The sequence below is a fragment of the Schistocerca piceifrons genome, chromosome 1 (genome assembly GCF_021461385.2).
Source record: "Schistocerca piceifrons isolate TAMUIC-IGC-003096 chromosome 1, iqSchPice1.1, whole genome shotgun sequence".
Taxonomy (NCBI): domain Eukaryota; kingdom Metazoa; phylum Arthropoda; class Insecta; order Orthoptera; family Acrididae; genus Schistocerca; species Schistocerca piceifrons.
The window spans coordinates 1138277465-1138296404 of NC_060138.1; the positions used below are offsets into that span (position 1 = coordinate 1138277465).

At 42.8% G+C, this 18940-nt stretch overlaps 1 protein-coding gene across 3 annotated transcripts in view; it reads left to right on the plus strand.

Annotated features, from left to right (window-relative positions):
- LOC124801001 (kinetochore protein NUF2 homolog) overlaps positions 1–18940 on the plus strand; it is a 101563-nt gene that overhangs the window by 30493 nt on the left and 52130 nt on the right. For all 3 annotated transcript variants that reach the window (XM_047263041.1, XM_047263040.1, XM_047263042.1), the window contains exon 2: positions 422–728. In XM_047263041.1, coding sequence (XP_047118997.1) covers positions 422–728 — 307 coding nt within the window. The remainder of the gene's footprint in view (positions 1–421; positions 729–18940) is intronic.

Below are 18940 nucleotides of genomic sequence, written 5' to 3' on the forward strand. Positions count from 1 at the left end.
CATAAGCACATATAGTATTAAGTAATGTAGTGAAAGTTATTGTTAATGAACATAGAAATTAATTTCTGAGAGTTGTTTCTGTTGTGTTAATTTAACTTTACGCTTTCCACATACCTGAAGGTTCTCCTTGTTGATGTGATCGTTGAAACATGATGGATGGGTGGACAAATCCATAAAATTACTGTACTTTGATTTTGCACTATGGATGAATTTGATTTCTTCATCTGTCTAAAAATAGCAATAAATAAATAATTGTGCAATGCTGGTGAACAGCTAGTTACATGCTCATGTTTGTATCTGGATGATATATTTTGCCCATTTTAGAATTGTCTTAAAAACTCATATTTGAGTGCATTATCAATGATGCAGATTATTCATTACACGTACATGATATTTCATAGTTTCCCTTCTTGTTTTTCAGATGCCAGACAGCGAGTGTGCGGAAAAGCTACTTGAGATATTAAAAAATTATCAGATTTCGGCAATATGTGCTCGAGATCTGCACAAACTGTCAACTGACACTGTTATTTTTATTTATCAGGAATTACTTAAGCCTTTGGGAGTTGACATTCGAAATTTAAGGAAGCCATTGAAAAGTGAAACTCAGTTTCATTTGTCTCATTACGATACAGATTTTAGGTTCATTATGAAACTTTATTCAGCAATTGCCGTGATTTTGAAAGAAGCTTCTTCCTTTGAATTTGATCTGATGGATATTTTAAAGCCAGGTAATTGTGTAGAATTGTTTATGACTGTAGATTTAAATTGCAGAAAACCTTTAATATGAGGGTGTGCTGTAAAGTAATGACTCCGAATTTTTTATGTGAAAACTCTTAAAAGCTTTTTAAATAAAGTAAATGCTGTTAACAGTCTACATCTTTAGTGGTGATAGTAGTAGTAGCAGCAGCAGCTACTTTATTCATACATAGATATCTTTTTACAGGGATATAGAACATGCCAAAGTATTTACAAGTTTAGACCAGTTTGAAATAAGCTAATTATACAATACTCCTTTTTTTACAAACAACTTATTAAATAATGTAATGCCACACTGTTCACTCATATCTCACTATCAGTCACTGCACACACTATACACACATTGTTCCAAAACACTTCACTCATTACACGCGCGCGCGCCCACACACACACACACACACACACACACACACACACACACACACACACACACAGGTGATCTCTGGGTCATTTTCTCTACTGCAACTTCCCATTTGCTATCCTAAAAAACTGAGTCAGCATCCCTCTATAATGAGTGAGATGTTGAACTCAGAAAGAGGAAGAGGTGTTAGTATTGTGCTATGCATAGCTTGTGGGTAAGTTTTTCTAGGAAAGGAAAAAAGAAGGAAAAAAACATAGTGTGAAGGTGTTATGTGGAATGCTGGATGTTTTATATTAATATTAATAATAATAATAAAAAATTATTATTATTATTGTTATTATTCTTTCTTCCTTTTCTCAGACGTTATGTCTGGTCAAAAATGGAAAGTGACGCGGACCTTGATCAAGTGTGACTTCCATTTAACTGTACGGTATATGTTTTATTGCATTTAGGAACTTTCGGGTAATTGAACATGTATCAATAATTACGGATTTCTGTAGTTGTATATATAAGTTTGAATGTAGCTGTATTGCATTGATGTACTGGTGGATATTGTGTGGTATGACTCCTGTAGTTGATAGTATAATTGGTATAATGTCAACTTTATCCTGATGCCACATGCCCTTGACTTCCTCAGCCAGTTGGATGTATTTTTCAATTTTTTCTCCTGTTTTCTTTTGTATATTTGTTGTATTGGGTATGGATATTTCGATTAGTTGTGTTAATTTCTTCTTTTTATTGGTGAGTATGATGTCAGGTTTGTTATGTGGTGTTGGTTTATCTGTTATAATGGTTCTGTTCCAGTATAATTTGTATTCATCGTTCTCCAGTACATTTTGTGGTGCATACTTGTATGTGGGAATGTGTTGTTTTATAAGTTTATGTTGTAAGGCAAACTGTTGATGTATTATTTTTGCTACATTGTCATGTCTTCTGGGGTATTCTGTATTTGCTAGTATTGTACACCCGCTTGTGATGTGATCCACTGTTTCTATTTGTTGTTTGCAAAGTCTGCATTTATCTGTTGTGGTATTGGGATCTTTAATAATATGCTTGCTGTAATATCTGGTGTTTATTGTTTGATCCTGTATTGCAATCATGAATCCTTCCGTCTCACTGTATATATTGCCTTTTCTTAGCCATGTGTTGGCTGCGTCTTGATCGATGTGTGGCTGTGTTAGATGATACGGGTGCTTGCCATGTAGTGTTTTCTTTTTCCAATTTACTTTCTTCGTATCTGTTGATGTTATGTGATCTAAAGGGTTGTAGAAGTGGTTATGAAATTGCAGTGGTGTAGCCGATGTATTTATATGAGTGATTGCTTTGTGTATTTTGCTAGTTTCTGCTCGTTCTAGAAATAATAATAATAGTAATAATAGTAATAATTCTTGCTGTTGGATGTATTTTTCAATTTTTTCTCCTGTTTTCTTTTGTATATTTGTTGCATTGGGTATGGATGTTTCGATTAGTTGTGTTAATTTCTTGAATTATTATTATTATTATTATTATTATTATTATTCATGTCTACATATTTATTTCTCAAAATAGTCACCCTGATGACAAACACATTTCTCCCAATGAGAGACCAGCTTATTGATACTGTCACTGTAGAATGTTTGACTTTGCTGATGGAGCTACAACCTAACATGTGCTTGCACCACTTCATCACTATCAAAATGAAGTCCTTAGAGGTGTTCTTTCAGTTTTGGAAACAGATAAAAATTGGATGGGGCCAAGTCAGGACTGTATGGAGGATGAATGATAACAGTGAACCCAAGGCGTCAGATTATCACAGTGCTCAGGTGTGGTCTGGCATTGTAATGCTGAAGAAGAGGGTGCACCATTGTGGACGAACTCTTTGAATTCGTGTTTTCAATTACAGCACGCTATTGCTCACTCACCAATACAGTTACGTTAGACACCACGATGTTGTGCACTACAATTAGGGCCCCTCTGGTGGCAGAGGGTTGCAGCTTGCATCAGAAAAATGGGAGAGTTGTCCAAGTAATATGGATGACATGGAATACCTCAACCGACACTGGAAACAATAAAAAATTTGAAGGCACACTCTCATAATATCTCATTTAATATCTTAAGGAGGTACCTTACAGTGGCTGCTTCTGCCTGTTAATGCATAGCTTGACTTGTTTCACATCCTTAGAGCTTCACTGTCTGTGCCCATGTTTCTCTCTCTCTCTCTCTCTCTCTCTCAGCCCCCCCCTCCCCCCTCCGCACTCTGCTCTCACAGACATAAACGCCAGCATGTCTATGTCTCTGTGGATGTCACCAGTGACACTAGGTGCTCAACTTAGAGGCAACCTCGTCTAATACTCAATGGTGCTATGAGAGAGGCTTAGACTATATGCTGGCACTGGGTTTCATCCTCTCCCTTCGTTTGGTGCCATATTAACCCTTAACAATGGAACACTGCGATATTGTGCATTATTTATTTGAAAGATGTAAGTGAACATTTGACACTTCGCTGCATATCAGAAGAAAGTATCAGTGAAGCACTTCCCCTAGAACTTTTCCCATGCATTATGGGTCTGCTAATCTGTTTTGAGTGCTTCTTGGCTGAATTTGAATAGATTTCAACTTTTTAAAAAATGTGTACATCTTGTACTGTTGGCACATATACATCTACATACATAATCTGCATACTGTGAAGTCCATGGCAGAGGGTACCACATGTTAGGATTTTTTTCCATTCAATTCATGTGGGAGCAAGGGAAGAACGCCTGCATAAAAATCTCTAATTGTTGTTCCTGAAACATTGCAAGTAAGCTTTCGCACAATTTTTGGCATCAGTCTTCAAAGTCAGTCAGCATTTTTGTGATGCCCTCCTGTGAGTCAAACAAACCTATAACCATTTGTGCCGTTTGGATCTGTTTAGACACTGCAGTAATGATATGTAATCTTCATCTCCCCTAACTGGCCTCGTATGCTTCCTACTCTTCTTGCCCTCCTTTGACAGCTGGCCCCCTCCTTCTTCTCTGGGATTTTAATGCCAATAATGCTCATTAGGGTAGTACTTCAAGCCCTGATTGGGGCAGAATTGGTGAAGGCCAGCTGGCAGGGCTTGATCTTTGCCTCCTCAACACTGGAGCTCCCACACGCTTTAGTGTGGCAGACCGCACTTTTTCAGCCATTGCTCTTTCCATTTACAGCCCCAGATTCCTTCTCTCCATTCAATAGGGAGTTCGTGACGATTTGTGCAATGACGATTATTTTCCGATTGTCTTATCTTATAAGCATCACTCACCTGGACACCCTCCCTGGTGGGCTTTTACTGATATGGATTACAAACAAACACTGTCCGAAAGGCCCAATGATACTGATCAGCCGCCATGTCATCTTCAGCCCTAAGGCATCACTGGATGCGGATACAGAGGGGCATGTGGTCAGCACACCACTCTTCCTGCTGTTGTAAGTTCTTGTGACCGGTGCCGCTACTTCTCAGTCAAGTAGCCCCTCAATTGGCCTGACAAGGGCTGAGTGCACCCTGCTTGCCAACAGCACTCTGCAGACCCAAAGGGTGACACATCCAAGTGCTAGCCAAGCCTGACAGCACTTAACTTCGACGATCTGATTGGAAACTGGTATTACCACTGCAGCACTAATGCGGATTAGGAGGCCTTTTCCTAAGCTGCCATCCCACCACTCCACCCCGTGACAGAATTGATGAGTCTGTGTGGAGTTTGATTGATTCCACCCTTTCGGCATCTGCTATGGTGATTAGTTCTTGCTCAGGTCCTTCCTGACAGAAGGCGGTCCATTGGTGGACACCTGAAATTGCTGATGCTATTAAAGCACGCCATCGTGTCCTTCAATGCTACAAACGGCATCCATCTTTTGGCCAACTCCTGGCTTTCAAACTGCTTCTTGCCATGGCCTGTTCCCATATTAAATGCCAGAAACAGATGTGTTGGGAATGATATCTCACTGCCATAGGGTCGCATATTCCCTCTTTGCAGGTATGGGCAAAGATCATGTTTTGGGACTGATCTTTAATGCCCAGTTGTTACGGCTTCCTCACCTTCGTCACCTAAAGAAAACATGTTGGTCGCACATCAATGCTCTTCAATGCCTCAGCAGCACCAGCTCGGGAACGGACCACTCTACGCTGGTACACCTCTACACAGCATTGGTCCAGTCTCATCTACGAGGGCAGTTCAATAAGTAATGCAACACATTTTTTTTCTGAAACAGGGGTTGTTTTATTCAGCATTGAAATACACCAGGTTATTCCCCAATCTTTTAGCTACACAACACTATTTTTCAACGTTATCTCCATTCAATGCTACGGCCTTACGCCACCTTGAAATGAGGGCCTGTATGCCTGCACGGTACCATTCCACTGGTCGATGTCGGAGCCAACGTCGTACTGCATCAATAACTTCTTCATCATCCGCGTAGTGCCTCCCACGGATTGCGTCCTTCATTGGGCCAAACATATGGAAATCCGACAGTGCGAGATCGGGGCTGTAGGGTGCATGAGGAATAACAGTCCACTGAAGTTTTGTGAGCTCCTCTCGGGTGCAAAGACTTGTGTGAGGTCTTGCGTTGCCATGAAGAAGGAGAAGTTCGTTCAGATTTTTGTGCCTACGAGCACGCTGAAGTCGTTCCTTCAATTTCTGAAGAGTAGCACAATACACTTCAGAGTTGATCGTTTGACCATGGGGAAGGACATCGAGCAGAATAACCCCTTCAGCGTCCCAGAAGACTGTAACCATGACTTTACCGGCTGAGGGTATGGCTTTAAACTTTTTCTTGGTAGGGGAGTGGGTGTGGCGCCACTCCATTGATTGCCGTTTTGTTTCAGATTCGAAGTGATGAAACCATGTTTCATCGCCTGTAACAATCTTTGACAAGAAATTGTCACCCTCAGCCACATGACGAGCAAGCAATTCCGCACAGATGGTTCTCCATTGCTCTTTATGGTGTGCGGTTAGACAACGAGGGACCCAGCGGGAACAAACCTTTGAATATCCCAACTGGTGAACAATTGTGACAGCACTACCAACAGAGATGTCAAGTTGAGCACTGAGTTGTTTGATGGTGATCCGTCGATCATCTCGAACGAGTGTGTTCGCACGCTCCGCCATTGCAGGAGTCACAGCTGTGCAAGGCCGGCCTGCACGCGGGAGATCAGTCAGTCTTGCTTGACCTTGCGGCGATGATGACACACGCTTTGCCCAACGACTCACTGTGGTTTTGTCCACTGCCAGATCACCGTAGACATTCTGCAAGCGCCTATGAATATCTGAGATGCCCTGGTTTTCCGCCAAAAGAAACTCGATCACTGCCCGTTGTTTGTAACGCACATCCGTTACAGACGCCATTTTAACAGCTCCGTACAGCGCTGCCACCTGTCGGAAGTTAATGAAACTATACGAGACGAAGCGGGAATGTTTGAAAATATTCCACAAGAAATTTCCGGTTTTTTCAACCAAAATTGGCAGAGAAAAAAATGTGTTGCATTACTTATTGAACTGCCCTCATAGAATATGGGAGTCACACATATGGCTCAGCATCACCTTCAGTGTTACAGATACTGGACCTGATATACCATTGTGGTGTGCAACTGGCAACTGGTGCCTTTTGGGCTAGCCCCGTGATAGGCCTCCTAGCAGAGTCTGGATTCCACAGTGCGGGTTCTGCGCCAACAACAGTGATTGCTTGTGCATTACGCATCCACTGCTCTCTGGAGCACCCATCTCTTCTTTCCGGATTTGGAGATTCAACTCACCCCAATGGCGGCCCAGGTCTGGGGTTACCATCACCATCACCATCTGCATCAGATACCATTTTCATAAACTCCACCTTTCCCCTTTACAACCTCTTCGCCATGCCTGCTCATGAATACCGCAGTTTTGTATCTCCCACCCACAGCTCTGTCTGGACCTATCACATGGTCCAAAAGACGTGACTCGCCCTGAGTCTCGTTGCTGCCAATTCTTCTCCATTCTTGGCATGTTAAGGGGTTAAGAATTAGTCTATACTGATGGCTTGATGAGTGCTGGTTATGATGAATTTGCTTTTGTTCACACAGAATGTAATGAACTCTACTGCTTTCCATATGGCTGGAGTGTTGTCCCTGTGGAGTTGGTAGCTATCTCTTGTGCTCTTGCTTCCTGCTTCCTTTAGCTGTAGTGACTCTTTGCACAGTTACAAGCTCTTGACCAGTGTTACCCTTGCCTTCCCTTGGCCATAGTATCTAGGATTCCAGTGGTCCAGATCACATTGGGATCCTAGGGAAAGAATTCACTGACAGGCTGGCCAAATTGGCTACCACCAAGCCATATCTTGAGGTCAATATTCTGGAATCGGACCTTGATCAGTATTACGCCATCAAGTTCCAAGGATGTGGAATACGGAATGACATACTCTGACTTTGCTGAACAAAGTACAGGCAATAAGGGAAGACCACGAATTGGTGGGGGTCTCGCAAGGACTCCATCATCCGTATTGACCATACTTGGCTGATTCGTGACTATCTCCTTCATCGTGAGGATCCATCCCATTGTTGCTGTGGTGCCCGTTTGATGGTGGTCCTCATTTTACTGGACTGTCCTAACCTAGCCGCCCTGTGGCAGACACTTAATCTTCATGACTCACTATGCCTGGTGTTGGCAGATGATGCCTCAGTTGCTGACTTGGTTTTACGGTTTAATCATGATGAGGATTTTTGCCATTCTCTCTGAGAGAGGGTATCTCAGCCTTGTTGGCCCATTGAGGGTTTGGGAGGATGCCCTATTGCCTCCTCTATCCCAACTGGGTAGCAGTTGTCTGGGTTTGGTTGTGTATTCTGTTTGACTTGGTGATCTTTCTTTGTTTTCCTGTGTTTCTGGTGCCCTGTCCATGTTACAAATCTTTCATGTGTATTGTTGGCTGTGGTGCCTCTGGTAAGTGGGAACGTCACCCACCTTTCTTCCTTCTCCCCCATTTCTTCTTTCTTTCTCTAGACTTTGTTGACGTACGATAGACCTTGGGCTTTTTCTCTGTGGGTTTCATGCAACTAGACTGGTCTTCAGCATGTAGTTTTGTTGACTTGTCTGTTCCATGTGGTATGGACTGGTGACTTCTTACTTTGACTCCTTTAATCATTAAACCAACCAATCATCGCTGTGTCATTGAGACAAACCCCTGCGTTCCATGTGATCCCTAGGACTGTGGAGATGAGGCGGCCCTCCTCTTCTTCTCCTGTAATGAGATGATCTAAAACCTCCCAGTCTCCATGTGAGAAATGGAATTGGCTCTGCCCGTGGCCAGATACTTTTTCAAAGCCTGATCAGATTCATTATGCAATTCTCTGTCATCTGTGCCCTGAAACCAAAGGCCACCTTCTATCTTGTTTCAATCAGATCTGGTTTGGTGGACAGTACCCCATTACTTGGAAGGAGGCAATATTAATTCCATTATGAAAACGAGGCAAGGAACTTATGACACTAACAGCAACCAGAGTGTAGCCCTTCTCTTGGAAAGCATGGTCAACTGCCACCTCATCTGGCTCCTCGAATCCAGAGGTCAGCTGTGCTGCTCCCAGTCAGGTTTGAGGCACTACTGTTCTGCCCTTGATAGCTTAATTATACTGGAGAGGGTGGTAAAGGATGCTTTCTTACACTGAAGCCACTTAATTTGTTTGTTATTTGACCTCAAAAAAAGCATACATCATTATTTGTAGGTACAGGATTGTTCACTGACTTCATGAATGGGGACTATGTGGAGTTCTCCCACTTCTTATCAAATCCTTCCTTGAGGACTGGTGCCTTTGATATCATCATGGTGAGGCCTTGTCTAATTGCTGCATTCAGGAGAATGGAGTCCCTTGAGGCAGTGTACTCAGTGTCACATTGTTTGCAGTCACTATCAATGGCATCACATCCACAGTCAGGAGCCCTGTTAAATTATCTTTGTTTGTGGATGACTTTGCAGCTTTCTACTCTTCCTCTGATCTTACAGTGCCAATGAGGTGACTGCAGTTATCCGTCAGGAGGCTGGAAGTTTGGACGAATAAAATTGGATTTATGTTCTCATCAAAGAAGAATATGTGTGTTAATTTTAGTCATGCTTGTCGAAGTTTGACCAACCAGAGCTCACAATGGGGGACAATATTTTACATTTTAATAATGCTGTGCACTTTTTGGACCTACTATTTGACTCTATACCAACCTGGCTTCTGCACCTGAAAAACCTGCGGACAAAGGACTTCAAATCATTGAATGTTTTGAAATGGCTCAGTGAAAAGGTGTGGGGAGGTCCAACATCCTGCAGTTTTACAGGGCATTTGTCAGATCATGGCTAGATTATGGTAGTGTGGTTTATGGATCAGCCCGTATTTCCTACCATGAGATGTTGGATGCTGTTGATCATGGAGTCTGACAGCCCAGTTCAGAGTCTGTGTTCAGAGGCTGGTGAACCGACTCTCTGGATTCAGTGACACCTCCTTCTGACTCGACAGGACTTGAAAAGAACAGTTGTTAAGGAATTGGCTCCATGCGACAAATCCATTCGGGAATGTGCTACTGACTGCCTCAAAGCATCTGGATCTATCACACAGCCATGGACGGAACAAATTACTGCCTTGGCATCTTCAGAATCCCAAAATAAATGTAAGCTTGATGCAGCAAAAAGAAAACTTGTACTACAGACTACAATTTTACAACTCTGTTTTCTTCAATTTTAAGTACGTACCACAGCTTTATCGTTGTTTATACAGATGGATTCCAACAAGTGATTGCCCTCTGTTGTTCAGCTGTTTTCCCTGATAGGGTTTTCAGAGTTTGCCTCCCAAAACAATTCACAAATTAAGATGTGGAGTTGTGCGGCATTGTGATGACTCTGGAGTGGATTCATAGGCATCACAATAAAAGCTTTCTTGTTTGTTCTGACTCGGTGCATCACACGTTGTCCATCAAATGTGTAACAGAGAGCAGTTGATTCAGCTCATCCACGACTCTTTACAGTGATGCCAACACTGTGGCAAAGAGGTGATCTTTTACTGGGTATCTGGACATGTTGGGATAGAGGGAAATGACATACCAACAAAGCTGCCAAAGAAGCATGGTGGAATGGTGTTGTACATCAATGTGTCATTCCTTGCACACTGTGATCTCATTATGTGACGTGTGAATCTCGCATCAGTGGGCAGCTGAACAATTGGAGGTGACTGAAAACAAACTGTGGTCACTCACATTGACCACACAGGCACGCCAGACTTCATGCCCATCGCTCTGATGGAAGTAAGCGCTGCTCACCGTACTGCGCGTAAGACACAGCCCTTAAACACATGGTTTCCTCATCCACCAGGAAGATCCACTGCTCTGTGAAGTTTGTAATGTGCCATTTTCGGTTCAGTGTGTTTTGGCTAAGTATGTCTTATATACGGACATCAGGGCATACCTCAGTGTGGCTGAAGAACAGTCTACCATCCTCGCCATTACTGGTACTGTTGGGCCTCATTCCTAAAGTGTTGGGGAGGGGAAGTAGACTTTAATGACATGCTGACCTTTTTAAAGGTTGCTTATGACCATGCTGTTGAGTGCCCCACATCCAAAACCATGATCATCATCATCATCATCTCTGGATATAGGTGCAGATTTTTTCAGACAGTACTTAACCCTTTAGGTGCATGATTTTTCACAGCACTGGACAGTTTTTAATGGTCACTTCACTGGCATTTTCAGTTCGTCATGAGGCTGCAAATGTATGCAGAACACACCACCACAATTTGGGGAGTGCCCACTGCAGTGGACTGTGTGCATTTGCGGCCTCAGGATTGATTGAAAATACCAAGAAAGCGAATGTTAACAGCTGTCCACTGGTGTGGATGTTATCAAACAATGGAAAATCCAGGATGGAATGTAAAATTTTTGAAAAGGAAAGTTGCTAGCCACCATATAGCAGAGATGCTGAGTTGCAGATAGGCACAACAAAAAGACACTCACAATTAAAGCTTTTGTCCATTAAGGCCTTCGTCAACAATAGACGATATGCACACACAAACGCAACTCGCAAACACAACTGCAGTCTGAGGCAACTGAAACCTCACTGTGAGCAGCAGCACCAGTCCATGGTGGAAGTGGTGACTGTGGGGGTAAGGAGAAGGCTGGGGCAGGGAGGGGGAGGGATAGTATGGTGGGGGTGGTGGACAGTGAAATGCTGCAGGTTAGACAATGGGCAGGGGCGATATGGGGAGGGGGAGGGGGGAAGTAGCAGAAAAGGAGAGAAATAAAAAGACTGGGTGTGATGGTGGAATGACGGCTGTTTAGTGCTGGAATGGGAACAGGGAAGGGGCTGGATGGGTGATGACAGTGGCCAACGAAGGTCGAGGTCAGGAGGATTACAGGAATGTAGGATGTATTGCAGGGAAATTTCCCACCTGTGCAGTTCAGAAAAGCTGGTGTTGATGGGAATGATCTGAGTGGCACAGGCTGTGAAGCAGTCATTGAAATGAAGAATATCATGTTTGGTAGTGTGTTCACCAACAGGGTGGTCCACTTCTTTCTTGGCCACACTTTGTCAGTGGCCATTCATGCAGACAAAAAGCTTGTTGGTTGTCATGCCTACATATAATGCAGCACAGTGGTTGCAGCTTAGCTTGTAGTTTACATGACAGGTTTCACAAGTAGCCGTGCCTTTGATGGGACAGGTGATGTTAGTTACTGGACTGGAGTAGGTGGTGATGGGAGGTGGAGGTCTTGCATCTAGGTCTATTACAGGGGTATGAGCAATGAGGGGATGGATAAGGAGCAGGGGTTTTGTAAGGATGGACGAGTATAATGTGTAGGTTCGGTGGATGGTGAAATACCGCTGTGGGAGGGGTGTGAAGGGTAGTGGGCAGGACATTTCTCATTTCAGGGCAAAACAAGAGGTAATCGTAACCCTGGCAGAGAATGTAATTCAGTTGCTCCAGTCCTGGGTGGTACTGAGTTATGAGGGAAATTCTCCTCTGTGGCCAGACAGTGGGACTTTGGGAGGTGGTTGGAGATTGGAAGAATAAGGCACAGGAGATCTGTTTTTGTACAAGGTTGGGTGGCTAATTACAGTCAGTGAAGGCTTCAGTGAGACCCTCAGCATATTTCGAGAGGGGCTGCTCGTCACTGCAGATGCAATGACCATGGATGGCTAGTGACTGGACTGTATGGAAGGGACTTCTTGGTATGGAACGGGTGGCAGCTGTCGAAGTGTTCAACAGCTGTTGTGTGTGTGTGTGTGTGTGTGTGTGTGTGTGTGTGTGTGTGTGTGTGTGTGTCAGAATCTTTACATCATCATAGTTTATTAAATGATTTAGCTCCAAACAATGTTCCACTATATCTGATTTGGAAGTCGGTTTGAGTCTGCTGTGCCGTTTGTACTCCTTTCACTTGATGACAACGGTCCTGGTGGTCTGGCTGATGTGAGACACGACATTGACATGGTATGTGGTAAACGCTTGTTTTCTGTAGGCCCAGATCATCCTTTATACTCCAAAACGGAAATTTAACCTTGCTTGTTTGGCAGAAAGCACTGTTTACATTACATTTGAGAAGAATTCTGTTGGTTTTTGGCAGATATTAGTCTGGCATCTGACATCATGCATGCTTACAACAGCTTAGCAAATCGACCAGTGCAGAACATTGTCTTGGCACTGGTCATCCTATGGAATTTAACAACACAGAAATTCTTGCGTGCACTTCCATCTCTTGGGATAGTGTTGTCGAGAAAGCTGTTGAAATTAAGTTAGCAAGTTAGTTGGTTGGTTTTGGGGAAGGAGACCAGACAGCGAGGTCATCGGTCTCATCGGATTAGGGAAGGACGGGGAAGGAAGTCGGCCGTGCCCTTTGAAAGGAACCATCCCGGTATTTGCCTGGAGCGATTTAGGGAAATCACGGAAAACCTAAATCAGGATGGCCGGACGTGGGATTGAACCATCGTCCTCCCGAATGCGAGTCCAGTGTCTAACCACTGCAGTTAGCAAGTAAACTTATAAATAGAGATGGTGCTTTTTGTTTATATTCTTTATGGAATCCTGCTCTCTGGCTTGCAAATAAATAGAGATACACAGTTTATGCTGCCTCACCCGTTGATTATTAATTTCACTATCGATAACTTGTGATGTCTGTCATCTTTTGTTTGAGGTGGTGGTAGTGTGTGTGTGTGTGTGTGTGTGTGTGTGTGTGTGTGTGTGTGTGTGTGTGTTTCCTGGAGTTTTTCTGAAAATCAAAGGTTTTGAATTCGCTTGCACAGTGCCTTACTTGCTGCAGTTATGCCTTGAAAATGACAGAGAGTGCTTCTGTCTAAATATCGGTGGTTGTTGATGTCACCTGGCCCCATTCCCGTGAGTTATTTGAACATTAAAGAAGATAATTTCAAAGTCCACTTGTACTAATTTTATTTGACTTGGAGGTCATTTACATTTAATTTTGAACCCTATCAAGAGGCTAGAAGGTCCCGCTTGTAGGTTAGATGGCCGTGGGCAAGTACAGAAAGGGCAACAGCTTCAACGGGTGCAGGGCAAAGCCAGGACATGCGGGGACCAAGCAGCAATCGGTATTGTAATTGTAAACTGTGGAAGCTGCGTTGGTAAAGTACCGGAACTTCAAGCGCTGATAGAAAGCACCGAAGCTGAAATCGTTATAGGTACAGAAAGCTGGCTGAAGCCAGAGATAAATTCTGCCGAAATTTTTACAAAGGTACAGACGGTGTTTAGAAAGGATAGATTGCATGCAACCGGTGGTGGAGTGTTCGTCGCTGTTAGTAGTAGTTTATCCTGTAGAAGTGGATAGTTCCTGTGAATTATTATGGGTGGAGGTTACACTCAACAACTGAGCTAGGTTAATAATTGGCTCCTTTTACCGACTTCCCGACTCAGCAGCATTAGTGGCAGAACAACAGAGAGAAAATTTGGAATACATTTCACATAAATTTTCTCAGCATGTTATAGTCTTAGGTGGAGATTTCAATTTACCAGATGTAGACTGGGACACTCAGATGTTTAGGACGGGTGGTAGGGACAGAGCATCGAGTGACATTATACTGAATGCACTATCCGAAAATTACCTCGAGCAATTAAACAGAGAACCGACTCGTGGAGATAACATCTTGGACCTACTGATAACAAACAGACCTTAACCTTTCGACTCTGTATATTCAGAACAGGGAATCAGTGATCATAAGGCCGTTGCAGCATCCCTGAATATGGAAGTTAGTAGGAATATAAAAAAAAGGGAGGAAGGTTTATCTGTTTAGCAAGAGTAACAGAAGGCAGATTTCAGACTACCTAACAGATCAAAACGAAAATTTCTGTTCCGACACTGACAATGTTGAGTGTTTATGGAAAAAGTTCAAGGCAATCGTAAAATGCGTTTTAGACAGGTACGTGCCGAGTAAAACTGTGAGGGACGGGAAAAACCCACCGTGGTACAACAACAAAGTTAGGAAACTACTGCGAAAGCAAAGAGAGCTTCACTCTAAGTTTAAACGCAGCCAAAACCTCTCAGACAAACAGAAGCTAAACGATGTCAAAGTTAGCGTAAGGAGGGCTATGCGTGAAGCGTTCAGTGAATTCGAAAGTAAAATTCTATGTACCGACTTGACAGAAAATCCTAGGAAGTTCTGGTCTTACGTTAAATCAGTAAGTGGCCTGAAACAGCATATCCAGACACTCCGGGATGATGATGGCATTGAAACAGAGGATGACACGCGTAAAGCTGAAATACTAAACACCTTTTTCCAAAGCTGTTTCACAGACGAAGACCGCACTGCAGTTCCTTCTCTAAATCCTCGCACAAACGAAAAAATGGCTGACATCGAAATAAGTGTCCAAGGAATAGAAAAGCAACTGGAATCATTCAACAGAGGAAAGTCCACTGGACCTGACGGGATACCAATTCGATTCTACACAGAGTACGCGAAAGAACTTGCCCCCCTTCTAACAGTCGTGTACCACAAGTCTCTAGAGGAACGGAAGGTTCCAAATGATTGGAAAAGAGCACAGGTAGTCCCAGTCTTCAAGAAGGGTCGTCGAGCAGATGCGCAAAACTATAGACCTATATCTCTGATGTCGATCTGTTGTAGAATTTTAGAACATGTTTTTTGCTCGAGTATCATGTCGTTTTTGGAAACCCAGAATCTACTATGTAGGAATCAACATGGGTTCGGGAAACAGCGATCGTGTGAGACCCAACTCGCTTTATTTGTTCATGAGACCCAGAAAATATTAGATACAGGCTCCCAGGTAGATGCTATTTTTCTTGACTTCCGGAAGGCGTTCGATACAGTTCCGCACTGTCGCCTGATAAACAAAGTAAGAGCCTACGGAATATCAGACCAGCTGTGTGACTGGATTGAAGAGTTTTTAGCTAACATAACACAGCATGTTGTTATCAATGGAGAGACGTCTACAGACGTTAAAGTAACCTCTGGCGTGCCACAGGGGAGTGTTATGGGACCATTGCTTTTCACAATATATATAAATGACCTAGTAGATAGTGTCGGAAGTTCCATGCGGCTTTTCGCGGATGATGCTGTAGTATACAGAGAAGTTGCAGTATTAGATAATTGTAGCGAAATGCAGGAAGCTCTGCAGCGGATAGGCACTTGGTGCAGGGAGTGGCAACTGACCCTTAACATAGACAAATGTAATGTATTGCGAATACACAGAAAGAAGGATCCTTTATTGTATGATTATATGATAGCGGAACAAACACTGGTAGCAGTTACTTCTGTAAAATATCTGGGAGTATGCATGTGGAACGATTTGAAGTGGAATGACCATAAGAAATTAATTGTTGGTAAGGCGGTTGCCAGGTTGAGATTCATTGGGAGAGTCCTTAGAAAATGTAGTCCGTCAACAAAGGAGGTGGCTTACAAAACACTCATTCGACCTATACTTGAGTATTGCTCATCAGTGTGGGATCCGTACCAGGTCGGGTTGACGGAGGAGATAGAGAAGATCCAAAGAAGAGCGGCGCGTTTCGTCACCGGGTTATTTGGTAACCGTGATAGCGTTATGGAGATGTTTAGTAAACTCAAGTGGCAGATTCTGCAAGAGAGGCGCTCTGCATCGCGGTGTAGCTTGCTCGCCAGGTTTCGAGAGGGGTGCGTTTCTGGATGAGGTATCGAATATATTGCTTCCCCCTACTTATACCTCCCGAGGAGATTACGATTGTAAAATTAGAGAGATTAGAGCGCGCACGGAGGCTTTCAGACAGTCGTTCTTCCCGCGAACCATACGCGACTGGAACAGGAAAGGGAGGTAATGACAGTGGCACGTAAAGTGCCCTCCGCAACACAACGTTGGGTGGCTTGCAGAGTATAAATATAGATGTAGATGTATTTTAAGAAAAAATTAGTTGAAGTATGATTTTCATGCATTATAACAGTCATAGAAAGAAACACAGCAAAATATTTTGTGCAATTAGTGTCCAACAGCTAGCAGATATTTGGAAAAAGAATCATATTTCAGAACCACCTGCTGATGAAGAATTATTTATTAGCTACAGTTTTCAATCATATCATTAAGTATAATGAAATTATTTACAGCAGCCTGTATGGCAATACTCTTAATGTGGCATCAGATGAAGTAAAAGCCCACCTGCATCACTGCTTTCAATAGTAAAAAACAGTATACAGAGTACAGTAAAATGCCTTTTATTAAAGTTAACAACAATAGACTGTCATCAGATTCCCAGTCTTCTATGAGGAGTGTACTCTGCATGCTGAGCTGTGACAGTGATACAAATGGTATCACAGGGAGATTAATGAACTACAGCAATGTTTCAAATTCAAGATGGTGCTGGGTGAAAGTGTACAAATAGCAGTTCCAACAAATTTCGACCGTAATAAGTGCAAAATATGTTCAAAAAGAATTATACGAGGTATTCTGTGTGTTAACTGTACCACAAAAAATGCCAGAGTTAACCTGAAATACTTTAACAGTGAAGATCAGTGGAAATGTCGCCAATGCATCATACTAGCTATGGAATACAAAGTAAACAATGCTCGAAAAATGCAGGATCACTTAATTATGTCACTGAAACAAGAAATAATGGTCCTCAGCCTCAAGCATGAAAGCCTATCGGTGAAGTATCAAGAACTATTAGTGAAGTGTAATGAATTTGAACTGGCAGTAGCCAATAAATCCACTAACAATGAACTCGTTATCCGCAACCCAAATGTAAATATCGGTAACAAAAACTGGCGCTTGACGGGACAGCATACTACGAGAAATAGTCAAGCCGTAAATCGTGCTCCGAATGCAATGCTGCTGCCTAACAGAAATCGTGTGTTGTCTAGCACCACGTGTGATCGTTGTTGTTGTTGTTGTTGTTGTGGTCTTCAGTCCTGAGACTGGTTTGATGCAGCTCTCCATGCTACTCTATCCTGTGCAAGCTTCATCATCTCCCAGTACCTACTGCAACCTACATCCTTCTGAATCTGCTTAGTGTATTCATCTCTTGGTCTCCCTCTACGATTTGTACCCTCCATGCTTCCCTCCAATATTAAATTGGTGATCCCTTGATGCCTCAGAACATGTCCTACCAACCGACCCCTTCTTCTGGTCAAGTTGTGCCACAAAATTCTCTTCTCCCCAATCCTATTCAATACTTCTTCATTAGTTATGTGATCTACCCAACTAATCTTCAGCATTCTTCTGTAGCACCACATTTCAAAAGCTTCTATTTTCTTTTTGTCTAAACTATTTATCGTCCATGTTTCACTTCCATACATGGCTACACTCCATACAAATACTTTCAGAAAAGACTTCCTGACACTTAAATCTATACTCGATGTTAACAAATTTCTCTTCTTCAGAAAGGCTTTCCTTGCCATTGCCAGTCTTCATTTTATATCCTCTCTAATTCGACCATCATGTTATTTTGCTCCCCAAATAGCAAAACTCCTTTACTACTTTAAGTGTCTCATTTCCTAATATAATTCCCCCAGCATCACCCGACTTAATTCAGGTACATTCCATTATCCTCATTTTGCTTTTGTTGATGTTCATCTTATATACTCCTCTCAAGACACTGTCCATTCCATTCAACTGCTCTTCCAAGTCCTTTGCTGTCTCTGACAGAATTACAATGTCATCGGCAACCTCAAAGTTTTTATTTCTTCTCCATGGATTTTAATACCTCCTCCGAATTTTTCTTTTGTTTCCTTTACTGCTTGCTCAATATACAGATTGAATAACATCGGGGGGAGGCTACAACTCTGTCTTACTCCCTTCCCAACCACTGCTTCCCTTTCATACTCCTCGACTCATAACTGCCATCTGGTTTCTGTACAAATTGTAAATAGCCTTTCGCTCCCTGTGTTTTACCCCTGCCACCTTTAGAATTTGAAAGAGAGTATTCCAGTCAACATTGTCAAAAGCTTTCTCTAAGTCTACAAATGCTAGAAACATAGGTTTGCCTTTCCTTAATCTTTCTTCTAAGATACGTCGTACGGTCAGTATTGCCTCACGTGTTCCAGTATTTCTACGGAATCCAAACTGATCTTCCCCAAGGTCAGCTTCTACTAGTTTTTCCATTCGTCTATAAAGAATTCGTGTTAGTATTTTGCAGCTGTGGCTTATTAAACTGATTGGTAATTTTCACATCTGTCAACACCTGCTTTCTTTGGGATTGGAATTATTATATTCTTCTTGAAGTCTGAGGGTATTTCGCCTGTTTCATACATCTTGCCCGCCAGATGGTAGAGTTTTGTCAGGACTGGCTCTCCCAAGGCCGTCAGTAGTTCCAATGGAATGTTGTCTACTCCGGGGGCCTTGTTTCAACTCAGGTCTTTCAGTGCTCTGTCAAACTGTTCACGCAGTATCGTATCTCCCATTTCATC